Source organism: Clytia hemisphaerica, unplaced genomic scaffold, assembly GCF_902728285.1.
Source record: "Clytia hemisphaerica strain Z4C2 unplaced genomic scaffold, Clytia hemisphaerica genome assembly, whole genome shotgun sequence".
Taxonomy (NCBI): Eukaryota; Metazoa; Cnidaria; class Hydrozoa; order Leptothecata; family Clytiidae; genus Clytia; species Clytia hemisphaerica.
The window spans coordinates 15,105-31,617 of NW_027103667.1; the positions used below are offsets into that span (position 1 = coordinate 15,105).

Here is a 16,513-nt window from a genome sequence, read left to right on the forward strand (position 1 = left end):
AGCTCTTCCACAAGGTCTTCATTTTCTTCTGTGCACGCTGTCCTTGGTCTACCGGAGCCAGATTTTCTTTCCATCGATTCCGTTTTCTTTAAATCTTTGCAACAGTCTGTAAACAGATGATCTATCCCATTTCTTTGTAGGATGTTCTGTGCATATACAGTTTGCATTCCAATTCTTTTCCAAGAAATCATTTTTTATGATCGCCTTATCCTCCGCTGAAAACACCATTTTTGTTTGAGAAATTTGGTTGATCCTATCAGCGTGACGTTCAATCTGGAAATGAAATCTAACGTCTTTTTCGCAATGCAATGAATTCAAAAAAAAAAGAAGACAGGCCAAAAAAAAAGTAGTTTTGTTTCCGGAAATGCGGGTGACGAAAAAAAATCTCACCCGGGCGGCCGGAAAATATTTTTTTTTTTCAATTTTCCTAGAAAATTTCTAATTGACGTGTACGAAAAAAATAATCCAGGTTCGATGTCTCTTTACTTGAAAAAACGAAATTTTAAGAAGAAGCTGTACTCTAAGGTAATTCCATTCACAACAACATAAAACAGGAAAGTAGAAAACATTTGTGACAGAAGATTTTCTTTTTCAAAACACAAGTGACATACCTAAATCTTTGAATACAATCGTTAAATGGATCGTAAAATCGTTAAATGGAAAATAAACTCTTTATAAATCTTTGAATACAATCGTTAAATGGATCGTAAAATCGTAAAATGGAAAATAAACTCTTTATGTATCTTTTTTATTGCAACGAGCTCGCTGTTTGTTTGCTTTGGCGGTTTGGATTGGACCCCTCTTCATGACTTTTTTCCGTTACCTTTGCACTCGTCGCATATTGGGAGTACCGTCTTGAATAATTTCTTCTCTTCCTTGTCCACTTTGGAGTCTTTTTTAATGCAGTGACAACACAAGTCTTGTCTAGTGTTAACTTTGCTTGCACTATAATAGGACCATTCAACCCGACTTTGACAATGCATTTCCAACCTGGTAAACACTTTACCCGCGAGGAAAGATACATCTGGGGTTATTAGACACCCGCAGACGTAATCATAAGATCGAATTATCTTCCTTAATTCCCTTTGCTCACTATAACTAAGGTTTGCGTTGCTGTAAATACACCGTGGCTTGGTGCAGGATTTAAACTTGACGATTTCACGGACGTTTTGGCCAGTCAGCATCGAACTTTTACAGCCCTATAATAAATAAAAACGTTTAATACATTTTTCCATACAGATGGATGCAAAATTCTGAAATTATGAATAAAACAGAATAGAACAAGACAAAACTTTTCAGATAAAACAACCAATATTATGAGACTCACTTGTTCCAACTCTGCCACTTTACGAACGTTGTTAACATTAGAAGGTAAGTGTTCCTCAGTTGGTTGTTGATCAGAAACTTCTTTGAACTTTTTGAAATGACCAGGATTGTCGGGGTCAGGAGAGGGAAACGGTAACCATTTGAAATCAACCAAGGGTTCACCAGGACAACAATTGTTGTCTTCGCATCTTCGAATCTAAGCATAAAAAGACAACATCAGCTATTTTCGTTCTCAAGTGTGTTTACAGTTTACCATGACAACGGAATGCAGCATTATCTTATAGCTAAGTTTATAAACGGCATCCATTCTATACCCACGATTTGTTTCTTGAGTCATTGCATTCCTAAATATGATCCTTAATTTTTTATAGAGTATTTTTATTCTTACCTGGAATGCATATTGCCCTTCAAAACAATGGTTCTTCTCGTATGTTTGGAAATCTTCACAGGCAGATAAATCTGCTTTTGCTAACTTTTCAGCACGGATTTTTGTTGGTAATGCGGGGTCAATATCAGCAGATGATTCGATGAGGCCCCCCCCAGCGGTTTTCGTGATGGCGTGATTGGCGTTTTTTAAGTTCGTGATTTCGTGATTTGAGATTTTAAAATGCGTGATTGCGTGATGGGAGGAACGAACGTGATCGTGATAGATAAGAAAATTAACTCGTGATTACGTGATTGAGACTGTGTTTCGTGAGCGTGATAAACATTTTTTATCCAAAAATCATTTTTGTTTACTTTATAAGAATCCAAGGCCGTAAATATACGTTTTTCGTGCGGTTTCATCTGTCACTAGCTTGGATAACGACGTCTCTCTACCAATTGCTGTCAATTACAGCTCGAAAAATGGAAAGTCAGGTGATAACATTAAAAGCTCATTAATCAAGTAAGACTGATACAAATGTGTGAAAACTGTGCAAGAAAAGTAGAAGATCCAGAAATGATATTAGCAAACGATACATTCAACATATGCGAAAGCTACTGTGACGAGTGCGCTGAGTGTACATTAAAATGGCAGACACATGTTGTCCCGTCGCTCAGAGCCTGTGAAAATTGTCTCAAGTATGACATAAAATGTATTAAACTGGTAGTACTTGTTATAAATGTCGATTGCGAATCTGGTAATAAACTTTGTTTGAAACAGCTTCAGCAAGGAAACACTGACAAATCTATTGATCTGTATCTTTTACTGCTTTCACTTCTTCCAGACGTACCGCATGTACTTAAAACATGCAAGGCTAGTTTCGCAAGTTGGTATCTACAATTGCTCAATGAACGTGGTTGCCTTTCATTGTTTTATACCTTGAGAAACAGGGCTGATCCTGAGGTTCGAAAGCAAATCCAATCTCATCTCAAAAGAAATGACTTTGTTCGCAACAGGGACCGTCAAAATCCTTCAGCTGTTCTCGCTCTCTGTAATCATGAAGGTAATAAAGATATAGATGGAGAGAAAACGTCTCGGTAATGACCTAAATGATCGTTGAAATCTTTTATGAATCTATTCAAAGCGGCTTTTTTTTTATGTACCATCATTGGAAGCAAAAAAATCCGAAATGTAAATTTATAAGAACAGAAGTGAGAATGTTATCATGATTGAAATAAACTTATTATGCAAAAAGTTCTTGTTTAAACGCGATACAAAAATAATTTTCTCAAAGTCAGGTTACAAAAGTTCTATGATTTCATATCGATGTATTTTTGGGCGAACACTGTGCTAATTTTGAGAGTTTTAGCACATTTTCCTTGAAAATTTCTTCATTAAAAATCTTTACGTCTAAAAGGGAGGGGGTTTTCAAAATCTGATGGATGATCAATTAAAAGGTTACCTAATCGTAATATAGAATTCTTTTTGAAATTTATCGATGATTTTATGAGAGGGGACCCTTAGAAATATAGGATTTTGTGCTTGTTACGGCAACCTTTTTCTTATTTTGATCAACAAAGTTATTATCTCACAATAGAGTTGTTAAAAATCCAACATCTTTTTATTCAGTTTTTTATGAACTTAAATATCCCCACGAGTATACCCAAAATTAATCATCTTATTCCCAAAGCAACCAAACAGCTGTTTGCTTCCGATGATAAATCAGAATAGAACAAAAGGCATTGACTCTCCATCTATCTTTATTACCTTCATGCTGTAATTCAGCTCTTCTGACATACAGGGTGTCCCTAATAAAAGTATCGAGTTTGAACATGCGATTGAGTAGAAAGTTTTAAGTGTGTATTCACAAAATTGTATTTTAAGCTCTCCCTCTTTTTTCTTTGTCATTACGTAACAATAAAAACATACTCTGCCTGTTTACAAATGCAACGAAATTACGATCATGAGAAAAACGCAACAATTAAAACATGTTTGTAAAGAATCGTATGTAAAACTATGAAAATAATAAAAATGGAATGTATGGAACAATAAAAAAGTAAAACGAGGGAATTTGAGTTTTTATTAATTTTGATTTTTAAAGACGTACATTTATGCAACAGGGGAATAGTAAAAGGGCTATTGATCAATTTATACGTTGTAACTACCTTTTTGCCCCCGCAGGAGCGTAGCGACGAGGAGGCTCTCATAGTTTCACGCATAGATATTGGACTGGAATCTCAAAATTTTGCGAATTGTTTTGTTGTCGCGTAAGCATATCCGTAGTTAGTCTCTTCCGTAAATGTTCGGTTTTTTTCCGGGAAGGTAGTATACATATCTTCATATTACGTTATATGGTATTATCATTATTACATATTACAATTTTAGTTTTGATTTAGCTTTGAAAAGCTGAAGCGAGTGTTATAAATGCAAATCAAAACAGTGTATGATATAACACGAATTACAATATTACTTGTGCAAATCAAAACAAACAAAATGGCAGACTGGTGATGATGATGATGAGCTGATTCATTGACATTTTATTGATAACTATCTTTATTGTTTATAGGGCTTCTTGAGCTTTAAATACCATCATATGGTCGTAACTCGAGAAAGTCCTTCTTAACCTAGTAAAATAACCGGCAAAGTACAAAAAAGATGAATGTACGCATATGTAAAGTTGAATCCAAACGTGGTTGAATTTTTCTTTTGGTCTTTAAATTAATTTACCTCACTTAGAGTGTTTTTGCGTCTTTTCATTGTGGTAAATCTTTTTCAAAAACCTGAAAAAAGTTTGTTGACTTGTTAAACTTTATATGTGCGCGTTAAACTTTTAATGCAGTTGTGATAGCCTAAATAACTTACGCTCCAGTGGTTTGGTGAAATAGCTCCAAGTTCTGGCTTTCTAAGTTAGGAGAGACCTTCCCGAAGGCATTTAACGGTGGTTAGACTAGGTACACAGACAGTCATACAGAAACACCATAAAGGGAAAGTATATCGCTAGCTATAAACTCAAAAAGACTAGCTTCCTGAAGGCATGTCTCTTCATTGTCTGCGCTGCGATCAGCTTGGAGAAAAGATTGCATCATGAAAAAGGACTATGCACTTGAAAAGAAATTTAGGCGCATTTTAACTTTTCTTGACTGTACGTCTGAATGAACCACAATGGCATTCCTTTACTTTTCTTTTGACCAACAACATAGAAGATTTTGCTTGAGAAGTGCAATCACAGTATACGCTAGTGGAGCCCGGGCCTTAACTAGGATAAGTGAGTTTCTATTTCACCCAACTTAAGATGGCGCAGAACTTTTTGATAAATTTTATACGCAGTATCCTCTTGACTATTGTTTATTAGGCAAAGTAGCAATAGAGAAATGTTGAAATATAGCAGCCAATGAAAAAAAAAACAAGCTATTTCTGATTGGTTACCTTGTGGATTTATTCACTGCGTATGTCCATATATTTTGCCTACAATTTAAGATGTCTGCGACATTATTAGAAAAGGTCTATTTAGTGAATAATAATCATGACATATATCGTTATAAGAAAGAAACTAGGAGAAAAAACAAACAAACAGGAGATGTGAAAATCAGTAAGATAATGATACCATAACTTTTTAAATATATTTTTGAGAGGCTTTTCCAGCTTTTCCTTAAATTTTATCAAGCTGCATGAATTCTTCAAGTATGTATTTTTTTATAATGGAATATAATTTTTTTTTTCAAGCAAACGCCTCAATCAATCAATAAATCAAGCAATAATTAAATCAATCAATTATTCCTGATTATTTTTTAATGTTTAATATTTAAAGCATTAAAGCTTTATAAGTGCATGCCATGATCTTTATGTGGGGGCATTTAGTGAAAGCTATGACTAGTGTAATGAGCCTATGTGATGGAGAACGTTCTTATATTTTAGCGATAACACACACAAACCTTTTTACTCAATCGCATGTTCAAACTCGATACTTTTATTAGGGACACCCTGTATATTGAAAGTTTAGGTATGTTATTCCATTTGATCGAACCCAACACCTATAACAATTTTTTTTTTCCTTATTAAGGACAACTTTTTCAAATCAGGACAGGTTTTTTCGGAACATGTTGGAACTCTTAAGAAAGTTAAAAACATCTAAAGGCTTTTGATATAAAACATATAGCAACAACCTTTTAATAAAGTAGTTTTCACTTAACATGATTCAGAAATTTTTGACATATATTCTCATTAAAAACTTTCAGACTATGTGACGCACACGATAGTCCCAGAAACAATCCGTTACACGCAGCTGAACCGTAAAGAAGCATACGCAAACTTATCGTCGGTAGCAGTTGGTATGCATGGATATTTATTATTCTTATGTGCAAATGAATTAGGCTCAACAATATATAAAGCTAAAGTGCATAATCCTATCAGTAATCCTACCAGTGAGATTATCAAGCTGTTTGATGTTTGCGATGGTGACAGAATCCGGTATCAAAGTGGTATTGTTTATTGTTATGGCGGATCCTCGGTTTACTTCCATCCTGTCGATAAAGCTTCTGATCCAAAAGTAGCAGTAAATAAAATTACTTCTAAGAAAGCTATTTCTGAGAAAATGGCTCTATTCAATCTTCCTTCTAATGGCACCCTCACATTTTGTAGAGAACGTCTACTGAGACACCAAAAAGCTGTTTACCAGCAAAAGTACGAACACCATAAGGAAAATGAAGTGTTGTTTTATGACGGTGAAGAATGTGTTGGTTATCAACCCGAAGCTCTATCATTCATCAGTTCTGATGGAGTGTATGTCGCTTTTGGAGATGTGAAATTTATTTCATTATGTTCTATGAAATCCAATTCGATTGGTATGGAGGCAAACATCAGCTATAAGATAACTTATCTCTCTGAATGGAATCAAGTAGTGGAGATTGAAGCAATGGATACTGATCTTATTGTATCTCACAACAGAGGTGTATCACTGTTGAAATTGGAGACAAATTTGATCAACCAAATTCTTGTGGATCAAAGTCCTAAATGTATCGTTTCACACAAAGATGGTTTTCTGTTCCCTTCTAAAACTTGCTTGTATTATTGGAACAAAAGTGGTCTTGAAATCTTTGCTGGAAAAAAAAGACACATAAGGAAGCCGGGATGGTACTACTGAAGCAGCCACCGACCCAAAATTTGCAAATATCTGTTCTGATTTGCCAGCTGGAAGGATTGACCCGAAATTAAGAACAGTTCCTTGTTTTCCAGGGGAGAAATTTTTAATTCAGAACAGTTATATTTTTCCAGCTAGGAGGTAAAAAAACTTTCAGAACAGGTACGAAATTACCAGGGGATTGATTTTACGCGAGTTAACTGTTCTTATTTACCAGGGCTGATAAAATCTTATAAGAACAGATCGCTAAATTCCAGCTCGACATTGAAGGACTTTTAAGAACAGAAACTTAATTTCCAGCTAACAGTTAAAATATCTGTGCGAATAGATCGACAATTTCCAGATGTTTTGTAGAACAGATGGAGAATTTTCAGCTGCCACTCCAGGCAACCACATTCAGAAGGAAAAGAACAGATCTCAAAGACTTTTTGACTTATTTTGAAATTCTTAGACACCTTATTTTTTGGATATATCAAACTTATTTTTCCAGCTGGTCCCAATCTTCAGTAGAACAGGTCATATTTTTCCAGCTGGTTCCAATCTTCCGTAGAACAGATCATATTTTTCCAGCTGGTCCAAATCTTGAGTAGAACAGACCACTTTTTTCCAGCAGACTTTTTTCTTTAGTTTGCTAAGAACAGACCGCCATATCCAGCTGGAACGTGCCTTCAGAACAGATATTTTGAAGTTCCCCTTCGGTGGATGCTTTCGGTACTACCGCGTACTGCAGGTTTTACGAATGCACTGGGATTGCTGTCGAATTTGATCACGTCATTTACTGTGCTGACAAGCGTGTTGGGTCAATCAACATGTTGACAATCTTAAAACAAACTGCACAGTTTCTAAGGGGCTTGGGAAAAATTGCCGATGCATTTTCCGTTCATGAGAAGCATCAAACTTACTCCTTAAAGTCACTAGAACAGGCAATATCATTGGTTACGAGCTGTAATGAAATGATTTCTACAAACATCGAATCTATTCGGTCTGTATTCAACCATCAAAAAAGCCTTAATGGTCCAGAAGGAAGTATTTCAGCAGCAACAACAGAGTCTATTAAGATCTTGCTGTGGGGATTGAAGAAATTGAAGGAGAATGTTGAAACATACCAGTATCAAAGAACCAATCTATTAAGTTGTATGACATTGGCTGTTGAAAATTTGCATTCTACCGTCAACAAGAAACAAGGAACACAAACCATGGTACAAGATGCACAATCATTTTCTTCGTCTATCAAAGAATCTATCAAGGCTATTTCAAACTGGAGCACTCACTATTTTACAAGCAGGGAAAGATGGTATCCTGTTTCCGAAACAGCAGTGAAATTGGAAGATATAACATTTCCAAAACGAGGAAATAATACCAAAACAAAATTATCTCGAGATCAAAAGCAAGAAATGAGAGAGTGGGCATCAATGTGTAGTCGTAAGACAACGAAGTGGAAGGCAAGAAACAACGATGGCTCGAGCAGGCATTCTACCCGAGAATGCATATTACGAAGAACTCACTCCCAATTCTGAAACAGTTAAAAGAACTACTAAAAATACAAGAGATGATACAAACGAACAAGTACAAGCAGATGACCGTGATGAAATCCCAGAATTTGAATCCGAAAGTGATAATGATGACAATGAAACAATTGTGAATGGCGATTCAAATCATATTGATTTGATTTCAAGTGATTCAACCTTTTTACTTGGACGATCTTCTCGATACGGCAGAAGTATTACATTTAATAAAAAATATATTGCTAAGGTTTACAAATTGTACTTTTTTATTTTGCATTTATGTATTTCGAACAAAGTCTAACGTGGTTTGCATGAAGCACTGTAAACTAAACAAAAATTATTACAAGGTTACCATCGAGTTTACATTGCCTTTGTTTTGATACTCTTTTGATAGTAACCGAAGTAACAAGTTTGGTGTTAGTTATACTCCCGTTATATCTAGCCATATAAAAAAGAAAGGTTGGCGTGATCGTGATTTAAAGAAAAATTTTGCGTGATAACGTGATTTGGAAATTTTTTTTGCGTGATTGCGTGATTTGAGAGGTGACTGGGGGGGCCTCTTCGATGAATTCTTCGATGCTTTGTTCCGATGCTGCATTGTGAACCTGAAGAAAATGAATGATATTTAAGTTTTTAACTTTTTTTCAAAAAGTCTTTTAACTGTTGCTGCTTCAGACATTGAATAAACTAAGAATACGATAAAAGTTATCCATTTATTCCAGATACAACACTAGAGAAGAATAATTCTCGTGGCCATATTGAGAAAGTAAGCAACAGATTTATTTAAATCAAATATTTGCGATCAAATCAAGAACTTACTTTGAAAGGTACGACAATCGCTTTGTACGTGCAGTTAACACTTCAATAAGTGGTTGAACAGATTTCTGCCAGTCATCCTTTATGATTGGTTTCTGACGCAGCTCTGAAAGATCTCTGCATTTTTTGATTTCTTGGTCGGACGGTGATTCTTCTCTTTCTAACGCCACATTTTGGAAGCCAAGGTTAAGAATTGACATTATTCTCTCCACGATATTGACGTAGCTTTGACCTGGAGCAGTGCGAATGGCAATCAAGGAGTCAAGCTTCAGTTGTTTGAACATCAAAATGAGGGGAATTTTCACGGATTCGAAATTAACACGGTGTTCCGGTCCACCATCAGTCATCATATACAAATGAGGAGTATTTTTAGAATTAAAACCATTAAGAATAAGAGATTTTTGAATTTCCAACACACTTCTGAAACTGCTGCTTGGCTGGAAAACACTCTCCTTGAATGTAACGTTGACTTGACCTCTATAAAAGCTTTGTTCGATGCTATCTGGAACGTTGGTGATTAATGTTACTGATGGTATCAGGCTTCCTAAAGCAAAAAGTATAAACATTTTTGTCTACACATAAACACCCCTGTCTCAGTGACTCTGTGAGAATGTTTTAGCCAGTGGGGATAAAAGAAAGACGCCAAATGTCAATGGGGATGGAAATCCCTTGATTTTAACCAGGTCAGTGACACACCAGACACAGGGGTGTACATTAAATAGTATTTCTATCGTTTAACTTACGCTATTACTACATTTTTGATCAGCTGTTGTATAAAAGAAAAAGGGAGAAAAAACAGATAGAATTGTTAAAATCGATTTAGTCTCACCCTTTTGATTGACGTCATGGTCAAGTGCTCCGAGCATCGAAGTTGAAGGGACAAGACTTTTTCTTCCCCGCACCCCTGTCGAAACCGCTGACCCCGGCAAAATCAATCTTTGCCTTGTCATCACATGAGATGAAGACACATCGATCTCTATTAAGGATTGCCATTTCCCTAAGATATCTGTAAAGGGAAGCGCACCAGTGAGAATCTGAGTGATACGCCCGTAATTGCCGTCTTTGAACGGTATGTTTGAGCTTTATGCGTCCTGTATAATATTGCGCCGTCTTTCTGTGCATATTTGGGGGTGCGAATTCTGGGGGGTGTTGATTTTGATGGTATATTTGTTCCCTCAGGCACACGTTCTTTAACTTGCTTTATCAAATCTGAGATAGTCAGAAACTTGCTCATATGGGCCACGCCATGTCTTCGGTCATCAGCCGCCGTCAACTCCTCCACCATGGCCTCCAACTCGGTGAAAAAAACTTCGAAAGTGTTTCCTGGGCGACCTTTATTCAGGTGCCGCATATCGATGATTAGGTCTGGATCTTCTGTTTCGATTGCCAGTTGAACTCGTTTATCGATTTCTTGACAAGTTAACTCAGCACTTGTGTCACCTGTTAATGATTTGTAAATGTGTCGCAAAACATGTGGAGGCGTTGGCGAGCTCAGAAGCTTGACCTCCTGTTGAAATTTCCGTCGCATGGCTCTAGTATGGTAAATAGGAATGTAAATAGCACGACGCAGGAAGGAAGAGAACTTGGAGAATTTAGACCTTTTTTTTCAGGCTTAACCCAATTATCACTCTGTATTTTTTAGTATCTTTTATGTACATTAAGCAATCGGTTGGGTTAATTTGTCATATATACAGAGTCAGCAGCCCGTCAGCAGTGAAAAGCAAGAACGTTGATTGGTTCTTGTGGAGGAGAAGGATCAATTAACTCTAAAGCTTCCTCCACGCTATATTCTGCAGTAGTTGAGGACGGGTCGGCAAAGGCTGCTGCCGAAGTTGATTCGACGGTTGTTTCTGGTGTTGATATTGTTGTTGTTGCAGGACCAGTTGTAGACGATCCCAACGGGAAAGCTTTAAGAATAAAGGTATATCTTATAATTAAATTTTCATCATAGAGCAAACACTCAAAGTTATATTACCTTACCAAGTTTTTACTACAGGCTAAATTATATCAGAACAATTTGATTGTTTGTTTTACCGGTACCAACCCTAAAAACACTAAAATTCATGTTTGTTTTTAGATTCGCTACGGTATGCTATTGGCTTTTTTGTATTTGCTACATAAAAAGAGCTTTTTTCTTTAGAGAATGAAATTCATCACGGTAGAATTGATAACAAACGTTTAGTCAAAGGCTAAACTTTCACAAAATTCAGCGGTAAACAACCCCTTCAGTGCATCTTCGTATCCTGGCTTCTTCATCAACTCGTTGCGTGAAATAAATGAATAACCATATTTTGTTTTTCTTTGCAAAAAGAGTTAGCTGGTGATAACCGTGGTGCTGATGAAGGGTGTGAGTCTATAAAAAATCAATTGCGTTGAAAAATGTTAAAATGTGAAAAAAACTAGCATGTATTAAATGTGTTATAAATAACTTAACATGCTTTGGTGAAAATTTTTTCCCGCTAACTTCTTCAATTCTTGAAAGCCGCAAAAAATAATTCAAAACATCAACATGGGTAACTATTTCAGTACAAATTGAGTTGACAAAATATATTTTGATGGAATTGTACTTATTTCTTCCAATCTAATCTTCTTTGTTAGTAAGTAAGTGTTTATTTACCCATTTAACTCTACAAATAAAATACAAACTGATGATATGCACATAAAATATAAGGAAGGAGACCGCCTTATAGTCAAGCTAATAAAAAAGATGCGGCCACCTAAGTACAAATTGCATTTAAAACACCTTATTCAAATTTATATAATTTTTAAGAAATTTGTCAATTAAAAAAAGAATTAAAAGAAAGTTTGCTAAGGGGAGGGGTGTGATCAGTATCTCCCAAGACAGTAAGTAAGGGCGAGAGGTTTAACAAAACTGAAATCAGATGAGCTGAGAGTAATATTTGGGTAAGATCGCTGAATGCTATTCCAATGGGTTATACAAATCTTGGAGAAAGATTTGTTTCCAAATGTAATGGTGTTGTAGGAGGGAATAAAAAGTAGTTTTGAATGTGCTCCTCTGGTACTTTGGATGTTTTCGTCTTCTGCATCGAGTTGGACAAAGTTAAAAAATTCCAGAAGGTCAAAGGGTAATTTATTATTTAGAAATCTGTGGACAAAAGATATATTAAAGCACTTGACAAGGTCAAAATTTTTGAGAATTTTAAGGTCAGAAAAGAGTGGAGAAGATGGGCATCGAGAGTTGTTAAAAGTAATAAGACGTAAAGCTTTCTTTTGAAGGATGAATATAGGCTTGGAGGTGGAATTGTCAGTGAGACCCCAGAGTTGGCAACCATATTGAAGATAAGACTGAAAAAGAGCATAGTAGATGTTAACTAAGGTTTTTGTTGAAACATAGTGCCTAAGCTTAAAGTCTGTTCAGATATAATTGGCAGTGGAAACAAGAATGCCTGTAACTTTTGATAGTTAAATATAATTATGGAATTTTTTTTTGCTTGTTTTAGAGAATCAAAAGGGCTATACTTGAATGTATTTTTGGTTGAAAAATTCGCGATTTTTAGCGGTTAAATATGCGATTGCAAAAATTGAGCTTTTTTTCTACTTATGCTATAACGTTCATTTTTACACCAGTGGTAGTTCAACCTTAGGTTAAGAAGTTTGTTAAATTTCAAGGCAAACAAAAAAGTCCTTCGGAAGATATGGGACCCGAAATACCCCTTGGTAGCACTTTTCTGTGAAATATCAAATACTCCAACTTATTACTAAAAACGGGGGTAGTGATATGATTGATAAAACAGTTTTTCGATCATAACACATTTTACGATCTCTTTAATGACCTCATAGCCAAACTGTGTTTAGTGTTTTGGGAATTAGCAAAGTTCTTTAATGACTTAAAAATAACAAAGGCAATATAAGTTCATGCTTATCTTTTCAATAAAAACAATTATACTGTGATTTCACTTCGTTTCGAAATAATCAATGATACCAATAATACCAATGCACCAACACTTAACATAACCCCCGTTTTTAGTAATAAGTTGGAGATTTGATATTTTACAGAAAAGTGCTACCAAGGGGTATTTCGGGTCCCATATCTTCCGAAGGACTTTTTTGTTTGCCTTGAAATTTAACAAACTTCTTAACCTAAGGTTGAACTACCACTGGTGTAAAAATGAACGTTATAGCATAAGTAGAAAAAAAGCTCAATTTTTGCAATCGCATATTTAACCGCTAAAAATCGCGAATTTTTCAACCAAAAATACATTCAAATATAGCGCTTTTGATTCTATAAAACAGGCAAAAAAAATTCCATAATTTTATTTGACTATCAAAAGTTACAAGCATTCTGTTTCCACTGCCAATTATATCTGGACAGACTTTAGATATAATACCATTTGCTCTGGCAAGTTTAGCTGATAAAGATGTGGTGTGGGCTTTCCAGTTCATATGTGAGTCAATTAAAATACCAAGATATTTTATATTTGAACTTTGAAAAATTTTCTTACCTCCGATTTTAAGAAAAGGAACAAAAGGAAGAATTATTCGACAGTGTCTGAAAATGAAAAATTCAGTTTTCCCAGCGTTAATGGATATCTTATTGGCTTTAAGCCACGATTGACTCGGTTACAAAGGGAAAGAAGATCATCATTAAAATGTAAAATATGGGTATCATCTGCAAAATGGAAAGTTTCACTTGAAAAAACAGCATTATGAAGATCTTTAATATAAATTAAAAATAGAAGAGGTCCTAGGACAGAGCCCTGTGGAACACCATGAGGGATTATTTTAATAGAAGATTTATTAGATGAAATAGAGACAAACTGGGATCTGTTAGATAAGTATGATTTGAACCAGTCATTAGCCCTTCCTCTAACCCCATAGTGAACAAGTTTTGAAATAAGAATAGAATGATCAACAGTGTCAAAAGCTTTTTGCAAATCAACAAAAACACGACACACAAAGTTAACGTCATCAAGGGATTTCCGAATGCGTTCTACAATATTAAGTAAGGTATGGATGGTTGAATGAGATCTACGAAAATCAAACTGGCGCTCAAAAAATACTCGATGAGAATCTTAAAAAGTAATAAGACGAGAGTACATAAGTTTTTCAAGAATTTTCTCTATGTTAGAAAGGAAAGATATAGGACGATAATTGGATATTTCAAGTGGGGAACCTTTATTTTTAAAAACGGGAATAACTTTCGAGAGTTTGAGGATTGTGGGAAAAGAACCAGATTCAAAAGAAAGGTTAAAAAGAAAAGAAAGGGGTCCAGAGAGATTAAACTTTAGAAGACAAAGGATTTTTGGGGAAATGCTATTTGGGCCAGATGATTTGTTAAAGGGTAAGGAATTAATTATTAGTAAAACTTCAGCAGGGTTAACACGATCAAGAAAAATAGAGTTCCTTATGCGATTTTTAAGATAATGTGAGAAGTGACGATTAGTTGGACCAATTTTGGAGCGGACTGCATCTGCAATAGAAGTAAAAAAGTCATTGAAGCCATTAGCAACAACGTTTGGATCGGAACTGAGATGACCATTGACACGAATAGATGAAGGAGAAGATTTGGATTCAGATCCTATGATATCTCTGATCCCTTCCCAGACCTTCAGAATATTTGTAGCATGAACAGAGAAAAAAGGGGAATAATAATTATTCTTACTCTTACGTGTAAGAGTAACTATAAGATTTTTGTATGTTTTGTATCTTTGATAGTAAAAAGATTTCATAATAGGGTCCTTGGTTTGAATATATTTCCTGGAATAAAATTGACGTTGCGAGATCGATTTAACAATTCCAGGAGTGATCCATGGTTTAGCCCGAGTCTTTTGTTGGCGTTTAGTCACTATAACAGTTGGGACATGATGATCAATAAGGTCGTAAATAAGATCATAAAAGGTTTTGAAAGCTTGATCAACATCTGTTATATGTTATATTTATTAACTCAATCAATATTAAACAAGTCTAAAATAAAATCTTCTTGCTTAAAGTTTTTCCAGCCTCCTATATATTTTTTTCTATGCATATAAATAAAAATAAAGAAATTTAAGAAGATAAATTCCACTTTCTTTAAAAATACGGTATTAATTTTCGCGCACTCACTGACCTAGTCTGGAGACCATACTCTCAAATCAAAAATTATACTTCTAGCAGCAAAATCCATCCCATAGCTAATCAGTGAGAGTATGGAATTATTGACCCAGTTTGAATTTAGTACCAAATGACAGTTGGTGAAATTGGCCAATCATATTCAAGAAGAAAAATATAAATATGCACATACTTAATTAATTTATGCGAAAAAATATTGAATTATGTCATAAATTACGGAAATGTGTCCCTTTAAAAATGGCAGAAATAAAAACACAAAAATCTAAGAAGAAGGCATAAAAAGTTGAAAAAAAGTGGTTTCTCAGCAAGCTTTAGGACATTTTAGACGAGGAAAAAAGCTAAAAATACAGGTGCTTACCTCAGAAGTCTTGAGTTTAAACAATAATATAGCTCTTTAAACAAAAAACAAATGAGAAACATTTTTAACATAAAAAGATTTAATCACACGTTCAGTGTCTAAGATTACAGATCCGCCATGATAATCTTTCACTATCACTTTCATTTTCAATGTTCTTTTCAATGTTTTGATTTGGTATACATCCATGGCCTTTCATCCCATCTCAAAACGATTATATCCTTAGAACAAAATGTAGATTTGTTTACAAAAGTTTAGTGAAACCACGGTCTCAGGGGGTAAATTTGGCATAAAAACTAGTTTCTCTCAGCTTAGAATTTAATATCTAGCCCCCCAAAAAATGCAAAGTAGTTATTTTGAACCTTTAAAAGATATTTTCACATTTAAATTTATATAAACTTAAAAATTAAAAAGTCTTAAGTAGATTAAACATGCAACATTTAAAAATTTATAAAATAATATGAAAAAATCTATAATTAGTCGTTAAACATCGTATTACCAAACCTTTAATGTCTAATGTGCATCTGGCGCGAAAAAAAAAAATTCATCACCGAAATCGAAAGTACTTTTCTCCTTGAAAATGGGAAGCAAATGAAAATGGGAAGAAATAAAGAAGGGGAAAAAGATGCCTCCCCACCATCAACCCAGTTTTGCAGATTATGTAAAAAGCCTTTCAAAGATAGTGCCACCAGTAGAGGTTCGAGGTATAATATATATAAGAGAAAGAAAACTGACGAACCAAATTTAAAGGAGAGAATTTTCAATGCAACTGGGGTTTCACTTGATCCTGCCCCTGATAAAGCTAATACAATATGTGGAGAATGTAATACCAGAATCCCCTGGGTTGAAAAAGGGAAGATTGCTTTAGAGGGATGGAGTGTTAAAAGTGACGAAGTTTCGCAAATGGATGAAGAGGTATTGATTTTTCTTAATTTCTATCA

At 34.9% G+C, this 16,513-nt stretch overlaps 1 protein-coding gene and 1 long non-coding RNA gene across 2 annotated transcripts; both read right to left on the minus strand.

Annotated features, from left to right (window-relative positions):
* Positions 1-1,111: 1,111 nt before the first annotated feature.
* LOC136803293 (uncharacterized) lies at positions 1,112-1,752 on the minus strand. The gene is made up of 3 exons (XR_010846127.1): positions 1,715-1,752; positions 1,328-1,522; positions 1,112-1,199 (listed from the first exon to the last, which is right to left on the minus strand). It is a non-coding gene; the product is annotated as an uncharacterized lncRNA (long non-coding RNA).
* A 7,395-nt stretch (positions 1,753-9,147) lies between these two features.
* LOC136803290 (uncharacterized) lies at positions 9,148-10,280 on the minus strand. The gene is made up of 2 exons (XM_067060012.1): positions 10,051-10,280; positions 9,148-9,692 (listed from the first exon to the last, which is right to left on the minus strand). Exons 1-2 carry the CDS (start codon positions 10,268-10,270, stop codon positions 9,148-9,150), a joined length of 765 nt encoding a protein of 254 aa, XP_066916113.1. The 5' UTR covers positions 10,271-10,280.
* Between the last annotated feature and the right edge of the window lie 6,233 nt (positions 10,281-16,513).

Bases quoted from the DNA above. Each gene is read 5' to 3' on its own strand.
- LOC136803290 (XM_067060012.1), bottom strand. From the start codon at position 10,270: ATGCACAGAAAGACGGCGCAATATTATACAGGACGCATAAAGCTCAAA. The intron at 9,693-10,050 runs GTGCGGGGAAGA...TTTTTGCTTTAG, and splicing joins GGTCAGCGGTTTCGACAGGG to GAAGCCTGATACCATCAGTA.